General features: G+C 39.7%; 2 protein-coding genes across 14 annotated transcripts in view; one reads left to right on the forward strand and one right to left on the reverse strand.

Moving 5' to 3' along the window:
* Positions 1-3776: 3776 nt before the first annotated feature.
* Positions 3777-4841, forward strand: LOC308406621 (rhodopsin; the record flags this gene model as incomplete). The annotated part of the gene is made up of 1 exon (XM_080897715.1): positions 3777-4841. The coding sequence occupies one exon, from the start codon at positions 3777-3779 to the stop codon at positions 4839-4841; it is 1065 nt and encodes a 354-aa protein (XP_080753841.1).
* Positions 4842-7424: 2583 nt separating this feature from the next.
* Positions 7425-12504, reverse strand: part of LOC308406616 (membrane-associated guanylate kinase, WW and PDZ domain-containing protein 1-like) — an 87866-nt gene continuing 82786 nt past the window's right edge. For 12 of the 13 annotated variants that reach the window (XM_080897703.1, XM_080897707.1, XM_080897706.1 and 9 more), the window contains 3 exons: positions 12292-12435; positions 12021-12159; positions 7425-10544 (listed from right to left, as the gene is read on the reverse strand). In XM_080897703.1, the coding sequence (XP_080753829.1) occupies positions 9439-10544; positions 12021-12159; positions 12292-12435 (1389 nt within the window). In that variant the 3' untranslated portion in view covers positions 7425-9438. Of the gene's footprint in view, positions 10545-11373; positions 11466-12020; positions 12160-12291; positions 12436-12504 lie in introns of all 13 variants that reach the window. The other variant, XM_080897698.1, reaches the window with a different exon arrangement.

The raw sequence follows: 12504 nt of genomic DNA on the forward strand, positions 1-12504 counted from the left end.
TAAGTTACTACTGGAAATACTCCATGTGATTTAGGTGATGGAGCTGTCTCTGTAGAGTGTGTAGACACAGGATACTCACTAGCTCAGTTTAGCTGTTTATACAACAATATGTGATTTTTTTTTTTTTTTAGTGTTGCAACTACACTTTTTTACGCAATCATATTTAGATCACGAATATTCATGCCTCAAGTTTGTTTCATTGAGTCATTTCCTGTGGTATTCTCACATTGGCACTAATTGTGCCATCAAAGAGGTGGCAGGTTAAAGATTATTTAAAGTCCGGTACAAATGTGTCATGCATTTCATTCACACAGAACAGTGGGTAATGTGAAAAATTAGGGGCTACAGTGCATGGCAATGGCTTGTGTGGCTTGTTATTGAACAAACAATTCAAAACCAGAAGATGTATTGTTTGTTGTACACAGTGTGTAATGGTCCCTGGTCTTTGACCCAGTTTTGAGTTTGTTATGGTTTTGCAGTTTATTTTATCAGTTTATTCTGTGATTGGTACCGTTTAGTTTTGGGTCCAGCTTTCTAGAAAACGTGCTCTGATTTTTATCTAAGTCACAAGTGCTGAAAACATAATGCGCCCCAATGCTAATGAAGCGCAATCACTTACAATCAATCATTACCACCGTTATGGAACAAGGATTCACGGTACTGGGGAAAAGAGAGTGGATCCATTGGGTTGATCAGCTGGCCAAACTCATTTGGTATCATTGCCTTAAAAAATGTCTTCATATTAAACCTTCTCAACGTTTTGGAGATTCTATTTAATATTATTCCTCATAAACCTGCTTTGTTTAAGCCCACTGCACAGGTCTCATACTGTTACTGGTCATGAACACCATGCTTCCATCCTTTAAAACTGAATTATTGAGCTTAGGAGGTAATTTCCCATGACTAACTCACACTATGGATGTTTGGATGATGTGTTTTATATGGGACAGAACAACACCGTGTTTGTGGTGTAAGATGGATTTGTTTTAAGACACATGCATCATTCAGTAGAAATACTATCAGTTTTCATTTGATCTTGCTTGCCTTGTACGATGATAAATTTCAGCTCATGTTTGTGAACCTCAAACCTGCAAAAATATTTTTGCTTAAACATATATTATACTTGAGTCACTGAATACAGTTTCCACTGTGTCTTTTTGTCATCATCGAATGAAGAATCCACTTTTGTATCCACATAATAATTTCAGTTATCATCCACCAGAGAGCATAGTTTGCTAAGGAAGCAAAAATTCTGCTGACCATCCTTCAAGATTTGAAGATTCAGTTTCTATTTTTTTTTTTACATTTTCCCTCAAACCATACTAGAATAAATATACTAGACTTGTTTTGAATCTTTGCTTAATTGGATAGATGTCCTTGTTATTTGTGTGTGTGTTTTGGAAAGATTACACATTTAACTGACTATTATCCACAGTCCTGCCACCCTAAACAGGATAGTAGAGTCTAGAAATAAGTATTTTATTCCAAAGACCAGCTCAGTATGAGAAGATCTGCAATCTTAATAGGCAAGCTCACAAATTTATATTATATAACACATATTTTCTGTTCTTGAATTTTTTTTGTTGAACAAAATAATTTCGTGTTTCTGTGGTAAACGTAATGAAATCACGTACGATCTGCATGAAATTCAACGCAGCTTAGATTCATTGGTGATTCTAAATTACCTAGAAGTGTGAATGTGAGTGCAAATGGTCGACTGTCTCTCTGTTTTAGCCCTGCCATAGACTGGCGACCTGTCCAGGGTGTATGCTGCTTCTCTCACTATGACAGCTGGGATAGGCTCCAATTGGAATACAGTACCAGAATCGCATAAAGCTAAAATAAAGCAATTTAATCACATGGAAATCCTTTTCTTCTTTTTTTAAATTTCCATTCAAGTAGTTTTTTGAGTGTAGTTGTATCTCCCAGGTCCTGTGTCAAGTCTTTGCTGGAGTTCTTCCTTTTTTTAAGGGCATGCTGCTGTAGCTAGTTTTTTAAGCCTGTGTTTTTTCCTCCTCTTGCCCAGTTTCCTGTGTTGTTTTGTTTTGTTTTTAGGATGCGCTGCATACCATGTCAAGACATCAAGTTTTGGATTAAGAGTAACTAATAGTTATTTGGGAATCACTTCACAGTGCAAAAATACAATTTTATGCCTCTCTTGTTACCTTTTATGTAGATTGAGACATTGGAAATGGGACATATTCTTGTTCGAGCCTACTTATTTATTGTTTGAATGAATCCTCAGTGTTTTAGAAATAAGCAAACAAAATTAAAAAAGAAAAGATTCCTCTGAAAATGGTCAAATACAAGAATAAACAGAAAATGAGTGTGAAAGCAGCCAATGTCCAAAGAAAAACTTTGAAAGAGCTGCAGAAAGCCTTGAGAACTATTGCCCTGAAGAACTGCTCAACACTTTTGCCCAGTGATTAATTATCTATGGATTATCTATGGGTTCATACATGTTAACTCTAGTTGTAACCAAGTGGATTTTTTTTACACAAAGCACTTTGTCTTTGCCTCATGTGCAAATTATTATTTATATCTTCTGACCAAGACAGCAGATGAAGAAAAAGGCTTTTTAATTTTCTCATAACGTATCCTTATCTCATATATTACTGTTTTCTAAGTTGTGCTTTTCTGTACTATACTGAATGTAGAGCAGAGGCAGTAATGTTGCTGAGTGGTGGACCATCTTAGCTGTTGGTAAAGAGCTCAGCACTTTCCTAATGGGTGTTGTATTAAAGAGATTTGGGGCTTATGGATGTGTTCCTCTCACAAGCCTGTAATGGATTTAATGTTGCGAGGGTCACTCTCACTCAGTAGGATACTGTGGGACTCAGATGTGATACTTTATTTTTCTTTCCTGGTCTTTTTTTTGTTTGCTTTGATTTTGGGTAGCACATGAAAATGAAACTGTATGAACTTTGAAGTTACTATTACTACTTTAGTGTAAGTTTTGGCATCATAGTAATGCTCTATTATTTTCTCTCTCCAGTGTTTAGCAGTTGTTGCAGGAAACTATGTTGGAAAAAGAAAAAACTATGAAATAAAACGAAATCAGCATCCAGTATTTAATAAAGAGTCTAAAATTAATCATTCTGCAATGCCTATATTTGTCAATATTATTCAGGAATTTACTAGATGATGGAATTGAATTTGTAAATGGATGTGATTAATATAGAGAGATGCTATCCATTAGCAGCCCTATGCAAATTAATATTGAATGAAAGTTTAATATTTTGGCTAAACGTAAGCACCTTAAATTAACACAGTTAAAATAGATTTCTCCTAAAACTCACAGGAAAAGATGTCCATATTAGTGAAAATCCCCTAAAACTTCCAATTTAGAGCTTTATAACTTTGAGCCATGTGGAGGAGACTTGCAGAGATATTAAGAGACATCTGAACTGAACAGTTTCCCTCAGTTGTAGGTTTAAAGCTGACTGTGCACTAAAAGCTTATTTTCTCGCTAGACACGATGTTGTTAACATGCTTCAAAACATACAGTCACTGGATAGCGCCGTGTTAGACGTGAGCAGGTGTAACCTTAATATCTTGATGAGTGGTCATTAATGTTTGCAGTGGTGGCTGGATTAGTTATTAACTGTGGCCTAAATCAGTTTGTGCTGACAGATTGGGAAAGTGATAATCCAAGGTGTGCCTTTAAAAGCCAGACTGTAGCTACCTGGTTCCATTTGTAGCATTTGTACCATCACTCTCCCAAACAGCCAGAAGAAACACCTCTGAAGGGCTGATCGCAACCACAAGCCGCAACCATGAATGGCACAGAGGGACCCTTTTTCTATGTCCCTATGGTAAACACCACTGGTATTGTCCGGAGTCCTTATGAATACCCTCAGCACTACCTTGTCAGCCCAGCAGCTTATGCTGCTCTGGGTGCCTACATGTTCTTTCTCATCCTTGTTGGATTTCCCATCAACTTCCTTACTCTCTATGTCACCATTGAACACAAGAAGCTGCGAACCCCACTAAACTACATCCTTCTGAACCTTGCGGTGGCTGACCTCTTCATGGTGTTTGGAGGATTCACCACAACGGTTTACACCTCTATGCATGGCTACTTCGTCCTAGGTCGCCTTGGCTGCAATCTGGAAGGATTCTTTGCTACCCTCGGTGGTGAGATTGGTCTCTGGTCACTGGTTGTCCTTGCTGTTGAAAGGTGGTTAGTCGTCTGCAAGCCTATTAGCAACTTCCGCTTTGGGGAGAACCACGCTATTATGGGCTTGGCCTTCACCTGGGTAGCGGCCCTTGCTTGCGCTGCACCCCCTCTTGTCGGCTGGTCTCGTTACATCCCTGAGGGCATGCAGTGCTCATGTGGAGTCGACTACTACACACGTGCAGAAGGCTTCAACAACGAGTCGTTTGTTATCTACATGTTTATCTGCCACTTCACGATTCCACTGATTGTTGTGTTTTTCTGCTACGGCCGCCTGCTCTGTGCTGTCAAGGAGGCTGCTGCTGCCCAGCAGGAGTCTGAAACCACCCAGAGGGCTGAAAGGGAAGTCACCCGCATGGTTATTATGATGGTTATTTCCTTCCTGGTATGTTGGCTGCCCTATGCCGGAGTGGCCTGGTATATCTTCACACATCAGGGATCTGAATTTGGACCAGTCTTCATGACCCTCCCAGCCTTCTTTGCCAAGAGCTCTTCCATCTACAACCCTATCATTTACATCTGCATGAACAAGCAGTTCCGCCACTGCATGATCACCACCTTGTGCTGCGGGAAAAATCCCTTTGAAGAAGAGGAGGGAGCATCTTCTACTGCCTCCAAGACCGAGGCTTCCTCTGTGTCCTCCAGCTCTGTGTCTCCTGCATAAAAGGGGCGTCAAGCAACGGCTCCGTGATCCGCCATCCAAGACGAAGACTTCTGCTCCCCCAGGGAAACTACTGAAGGCTAATGTCTACAGAAATAATTTCCTTTTTGTATTTTTACAAACGAATTGATTCAACCTAAAGACAGTTGCAGTAAAGGTCAGCCCATTACAGAGTTGTTCCTGTATGTACAGAATATCCAACTTAACAATCGGTGAGATTTTTTTTCCTGAGAGGAAAAGGAAAAATGCTAATCTTTCACAGTTGGATCCTAAATGATACTGGCTTATTTTTGAATGTAGAGGCATGTAATCAAGGCAACGTAAAATAAAACGCACTTTGCAAATGACACATCCTGTTTATGTTTTACTTACAGTTTGGGTGGCAAAGTTCTTATGATTGTAGTATATTTAATCAAATAAATAAATGTGAACGACCTATTCAGAATGCATTTATGTCTTGAGTCAGTTTAGACTTTAGAGCTGTTATTGCAGTTACTACTGCTCATCTACTGTTAAACTTGATGAAACAGTACACAAAAACTTAGTACTTAGTGTTTACAAGTGGCCTCTATAATCTCATTTCAGTCACAGGTCACCTTGGGCTTAGAACTTGGCCTAATAAAGAGATTACAACATTATAAGATCTTATTATCGGTGAGTATGCATGACACCAGACACAACTTTATCTGATAATAGATATTAATCACATTATGTAAAGGTTGACAAAGATTTATTAGATGACCAAATGAGTCTAACCAAGTGACACCTTCATGCAAATTCAATGGAAACATTACAGGTAGTGTGAAAGGACGAATCAATCAAGACTCTATTACACGTAAACCTAATTAGTATTAATAAGGAGTATTGATATTTAATGGTTTATAAAACTCTCTAATGTTTTAATAGCATAATAGTATATTACATAAACAATAGTATTACACACACACACACAGCGTGGTGCTTGTGCAGTGGAACTGCATGAGCACAATATGAGCACAGGTCTTTTTGCATCACAGATACGTTACTGAACAAGGTGAATTGTGATGCTTGTGCTCTTGGTAACTTGTAGTTGGAGTCCAGAGCAAATTTCCTTCCTCTTTGGGGAGAATGAAACATAAAATAAAGTAATATTAGTCATTATTATTATTATTATTAATAATAATAAAACTGAATTTACATTTTTAAAGCCAAATTTGAGCTGGCACACTGGACTTCTCTAAGAAATCAGAAATTACTCAAGCATTTAATTACCAACATTCAATCACTAAAAATATTTTTTCTGTTCAGGACTGCAAGTAATTAACTTTTTTTAAAAACATTGTAAATTCATTGATAACAGCAATGATATTTTAGTATTAAAAATAAAATTTAATTTTTTACAGAAACACTTAAAATATTATTTTGGTTATTTACTGTTACTGTTGTTAAGGGTAACTAAACTGTACACTACCTTGTGGTGTAATACATTTGCTAAACTGGTACACTCATTCCTATATGGCAATGAGTAATTATCCGTTTCACAGTTCCAAATTGTCCAAATGTATTAAAACAGCACCCATAACAGCATGTTAGCTCCTTGTATCCATGCTGCCATGTTATGTTTTTGTTTTGTTTTTTTCCAAGTTACCCATTTGAGTTACAAATTAAAACTAAGACATGAAACCTATGACTGTGGACCTGTTGGACAACTACTTGCCTTTTTCCTGCTTTTCTGCACAGTGTCCAGCATTTACATAAGTAGACAACCTTCAGACACTGACAATCTGTGTAAACTTCAGTTTTTTACCCCTCAGCCATAAAAGGCTCATGTGGTGTTGTTGTTGTCACCCTCCCAGGCAGACAATGTGGACACCCGAGTTTGTTAATGCGATAACTCGAGAACGAAGTGACGTTTGAGATTCAGATTGATACCATCAGTGCCGCTTCTACGTTTGAATCACAGTGATCTTGATCTTAACGCTAGAGGTTAAGTTTTCTGAAAGTCTTGTGAATGGGATAAGTTGAAAAGGAAATCACCTATACTTTTCAAATTTATACTATAGGTGTTTGTACTAGGAGGCTGATGGGTACCACTGGGTACCCCCAGTATTTTTTTACACAGATAAAACTGATCAGAAATTACTAGTGTAGTTGATAAAGAAGAATGAACTCTATGAAGCAATATAACTAACGGCCCACATCGATGACTACTATCTTACATGTTTTTTTTTTTGTGTGTGGGAGTCAGTAGACACATTCTCCTCCTCTGAAGAAGGTATTTAAATTTTTTTTAGAGATGTGTGTGATCAACAGATAAGCAGTTTTTAAAACAGTTTGAACTTCAGCAGGTTGTTTTGACCATGTGTGCATTCCTAAACCCATTGAGTTGCTCTCGTGTGTTCACATAAGCGAGCAGTTGTGCAGCTGCACCTAAAGAAGTGGCCAGTGACTGTACAATCACCATTGTTCTTTCTTCCAGTTGCCAGTCTCTACACTTGCACATCAAAACCACGACCAGCTCACCAGCGACGTGATCAAAAAACCTGAACAAACGCAAAAGCTTATCCTGAGATGTGCAGTCAGGCATAAAAAAAGAAATCCTTTTGAATTTGTATGGAAAACTTTATTTGATAATAAAAATAGCATTCACAGACTTCTTTTGATAGCTACATATACATTGTAATCCATCTCAAGGAAAGAAGCTGGATAAGTCCACATCTACTTGTACTTTGACTAATGTTATGTATAGCTTCATGGGTCAAATAAAGCTATGAACAATGTAGTATTTATATATGCATAGTTATATAAAAAAGATTGGCCCATATACATGTACTGCTTTTATCAACACAGAGACAGCATTATGTCTGGAGCACGTTGCAAGAAATAATGCTTGAAGAACACAGACTGCATACAAGTGCTTTATAATACAAAGGCAGGCTAACCATTGAGAGAGATTCAAACCATTAAACAGTTTCTGATTGACCACATACAGTCTTTCATTTTAAAATGTCTTTACATACCTGATCCAGAGTAAATCAACATATTTCCCCACAAATCATCAGGTCCACTTCAGAGATATAAACACAATGTCACATTCCTCACTACTGAGGGTTTTCATAAATTTCTCTTTTGTACAAGAAAAAGGCAACATTTTATTCCTCCACAGGTTCCTTGTAGTTACATTGGAGAAAAAAAAAAAATCTTTACAGACGATGGCCAACACTTCTCAGATTCGCTTCTTTTTTGTTAAATACAGTACCATGGTGACAATGGTGATTAAACAATGCATTTGTTGTGGTTCTCCCCCCTCCTCCCAATATATTTTTAGTTTGTAAATGAAACATAAAACAGAGAATACACACAAAACAACAGTAAAAAGCAGCAGTCAGATTCCAGTGGCATGACAGCATGGCTCAGCATGGCAGATCAGTTGTCCCCTGTACCGGGAATCTCCATGTTACCGACACACGTAACCACATGGGCTCTGCGCCTCTGTACCCAGGAGGTGGTCGGTGCACAAACGTGCTTGTAATAAACATGAGGACAGGGCTTAAAGTTACTGTGGGATTACAGTGCATGTTCCTTTATCAATTATTCTCACTCAGACCCATCAAATAAAGTGATCACACTACATTTTAATTTACACATGCATCTTGCACAGGGATAATTTACATATTTACTTTTTTTGGCATATCTCAAAAATCATATTTCATGGCAGCTTCGGCTGGTATTATGGCATAATGCAGACTTGTGTAAGGTGAAATTACATTTTTCCACAACAGAGAACATTGTTGCCTGTAGCTGAAAGCGAGTCGAGCTCCTTTCCCATCGCATCAGTACACACAGTTTTTTCCTCAATCCTTCTCCAGGGGGAAATCTAATAATAGCACTGCCAATTTTCACATAATTCGTTAGAGTTTTGGAAGCGTGTATTTAGGCAAAAGAGGTTACACTGCCTCAGCATGCATTTCCAAGTCCGTTGTATACTTTTACCTTGGTCCTTAATAAAAGATCGAATGACTCTTACTGGAGATATGTGCCGAATCAAAAATAAATAGTGAGCAAATGCAAAAATGTCATATATTAATTATCTAATTATCATTCTAGTTTCACCATCAAATCTTAACATTTAGATTTTTGCAAAGTCCATTTTCACAGTTCTCGTGAACCACCAGTGTCTTGTGCTATAGTTTTTTTTTTTTAAGCAATTCAGGAATGGGTAAAGACATCTAAAAACAAGTTGAAAACAAGCTTAGTAGTTACCACAATTGGAAGCATGTTTCATACCTCTGAGGGAACAAATATTTAGAGTCAGCAATGCCTACAAAAAAGCAATATCACTGATTTCATATGCAGGCACATACAATACCTTTACTATAGTACAACAACCTTTGTTATGCTCAAAATAACCAAAACAATGACAAAAACAGTGTGAACTGATAGGATTGTACTCCTGCTGTTTTATGAATCTCTGGATGGGATCACAAGTAGTAAAGTTAATCAAATCAAACCATTCGACCAAATAAAGCACGAGAGTTAGTATCCTTAGAAGTCCAATTCCAGTGTATGGTACATAGTTTGCACAGATAGAGAGAGTGGTGAGGGGGATCTCTGCTCTGCTCTAGATGCTGAGGTCTTTCGGGCTTTCTTTGTACAGCCTTCTCTTGGGCTCAGGGAGCTGGTTCGGGCTGCGGCCTACTGCGTTATTGTTGTGGCCGGTGTTGTTGAAGGCAGCGTTACTGTGTGCAGCGTTGTTCTTCATCATGCTGTAGTAGTCTTTTAGTCTTGGTGCGGCTGCATAGTTCAGCTCATCCCGGCTGTAGGTGCTATCAGGGGAAGAGTCCCGCTCAACTCTGTACAGTCTCTCCATTTTCCCGTTTGTCCGATGTCTCTCCTCTCTCCTCTCCGATGAAGAGTCTCGCAGAAGGTTGCCGTTCTTTGTGGCTCTGTCGTATGTGCGGCCCCTAGCTTGAGAAAAGGAATCCCCTTTGTTGTTGGTGCGCTCCGGGGTGGTAAACTCCCTGACTTGCCCAGTCATCTGCGAGTCCTTGAGGAGCCTCCGCTCATTGTACTTCCGATCGGGGGTGACTGCGAGGAACCCTCCATCATCGTAATCCCTCTCAGGTGTACGGTCGCGATGTGCTCGCTCTGCCCTGCGGTCCATCGATTTGGCCCGCCGGTGATCAGGGGACGAGGCGCGCTTTCGGGTCGGTGAGCGGTCGAGGGAGCCGCGGCGCTGCGGACGAAATCTCCCGTCCAGAGTAGAACTGCTATTTGAGAGCTCTCGCTCCCTCAGTTTCTCGGCAGCTGCAGCTTTTTTCCCCGAGTTGTCCTTCCTCAGAGTCTTTAGGAGTTTAGAGATGCCGCTCTCCGACTCAGACTTCTTGACTTTGCGGCCCCGGCTCTTCTTGTTGCCATTGCTACTGCTGTTGCTGTTGTCAGGAGACTGCTGTCTGGGGGAACTTTGACTGTGATTGTTATTCCAGGTGTGATGATGATGGGGTTTAAATTGCCAGCCTTGGTAGTCCATCTGATTTGACCCATCCCTGTCCCTGTTCCTGTCCATGTCTCGGCCACGCACAGCCTCCTCCTGGCGTGATGGTTTGTGAAGGTCTGGTGGATAACTGGACTCCAATGAGGTGTGATATCGGCTTTTGGGTGGCAGCGTTCTCACTTCCGGAGTGTTTTGTGCCCCGGGTGCGGAAGGGTGCCCGTCATTGCTGCCGTCTGCAGGAGGGAAGAAAGAACGGGAAATATCTTTTCAACAAGTATCGGAAAGAAACTTAAAAAAAAAAAGAAAAATCAAAAACGTGAAATTAATTGCGATCAGCAGACATGATTTTCCTTGTTGGCTGATTTGAGCTCTTGCATTGACATGATACAAAAAAAAAAAAAAAAATCAAAGCAGATACTGATGGAAATCATGCATACTGGTATACTTCCATTTGCTGCATTTATTCTTAGAATAAATCCGGCTAATGTAAGCTGATGTGTAACACTTTAACACATCTGCACACAAAAAATGCATTGAAGTTATACATGATTTCAATATGGTTTCGCTATAAGGGCTGCAGGTTAAAACACAAGGTGACTTCGGCAACAACAGCAGGTGCAACACATCAGCAAGTGTAGGGCAGGGGGTTATCGATAACACAGCAGGCACCTAGGAAATCATTCAAAAATAAAATGATGAGTTTAATGTACATTAATTGGAGGAACAAAGCAAAAAAAACTGTTTGGCTGAAAGTCTGCCAACCCCCCCCCCCAAAACAGACAGGTTGCAGGTGGCAGCAGCGTGTGATGACGGGTTGAATTAAATTAGTCCCATTAATAAATGTCTGGTCTGAAGCTGGCACATGGGTAGGGATATCATATGCATACAGAAGTTGAATAACATGGGTTAAATGAGGCTGACAAAGCTTGTATACAATGTCAACAGGTCTTCACGCCAACACAATGGGATGCAGGGTGGTATGGGCTGAAAGAAGGGGTGAATATAACTGAAAGGAAAACGGTGACAGGGAGAGTGGAGTGGGACAGACTTTTGGCTACAAACCGTTGTCTGATTTTGGCCCATTAGGTAGAAACAGGGCTCTCCCATCTTGTCATTTCTCATTGTACCAACAGCGAGATGAGGAGCCATCATCGCTGGAGAGAGGAGGAAGAGCCCAGCAACGAGAGACAATCAGAGAGAGAAAGGAGGAGGAGCAGAGAGGAGAAAACAAATAAAACAGACAGGAGGCTGTTTTACAGTACATCTTATTAAGAGAGAGGAAGTTATTTTTTGTCAAAGACAAAAGAATATTGACACAAACTCTTTATAAAGCATCAAAAGAAAACAATCTGAGGGTAAAAGAAAGTGTCAGAAAATTAAAATCCCAGTTGAACCAGCAAATAACAGTAAATTGACAATGAGAAAAAGAATCCTACACAGGAAATCTGTGCAATAGCTCTTTAAGATCAAATATATATTTGAAAGATCAGTTTTGTGGATAAACAATAAATGACAGGTTGTTACATATTAATCACACTTTGAACATGTCTTCCTGTTAAACATTTATCAGTTAGGTTAGCAGTGCAGCTGAAGATCATTTTTAAGGAATATAAAGTTTTTCTGGTGCACTACAAAGATATGAAACTTTAGTCTGCGGTTCAGCAGTGACAGTGATGAGTTTCAGCGCCACACCATAATGCATTACCTACCATATTCAGGTACAGATCCATCTCCCCGTTTGAGGACGAGCCGTGCCCTCCGACCACCATTCTTGATCAGTTCGATGGCACGTGAGTGCTTCATGTTCTTTGTGCTCTCACCATTAATCTCCAAAATCTCATCTCCCACCTGAAAACAGAGAGGCCATGTTACTGTGGCAACTGGCTAAAGGTAGGGTTTCATCGACACTGCAAAAAAGAAATTTAGTACATGAAAATGTATTTTGACAGAGAATCAAAATAAAACAACCCAGATTCTTACCCTTATCTTGCCATTTCTTACAGCAGCCCCGTCCTCTGCTAGTCTTAACACATATAGGTCCATGTTGTACTCCCGGCCGCCTCTCAAGCTAAAGCCAAAACCTTTACTGTCTCGCTCGAGGTCCACAGAGTAGAACTCTGCATCCTAAAAGATAGAAAAGGGTTGACAAAGAGAAAGTCACAGAGACACCAGAGTGACTAAGTTCAAAGAGTC

The sequence above is a fragment of the Rhamphochromis sp. 'chilingali' genome, assembly GCF_963969265.1.
Source record: "Rhamphochromis sp. 'chilingali' genome assembly, chromosome: 12".
Taxonomy (NCBI): Eukaryota; Metazoa; Chordata; class Actinopteri; order Cichliformes; family Cichlidae; genus Rhamphochromis; species Rhamphochromis sp. 'chilingali'.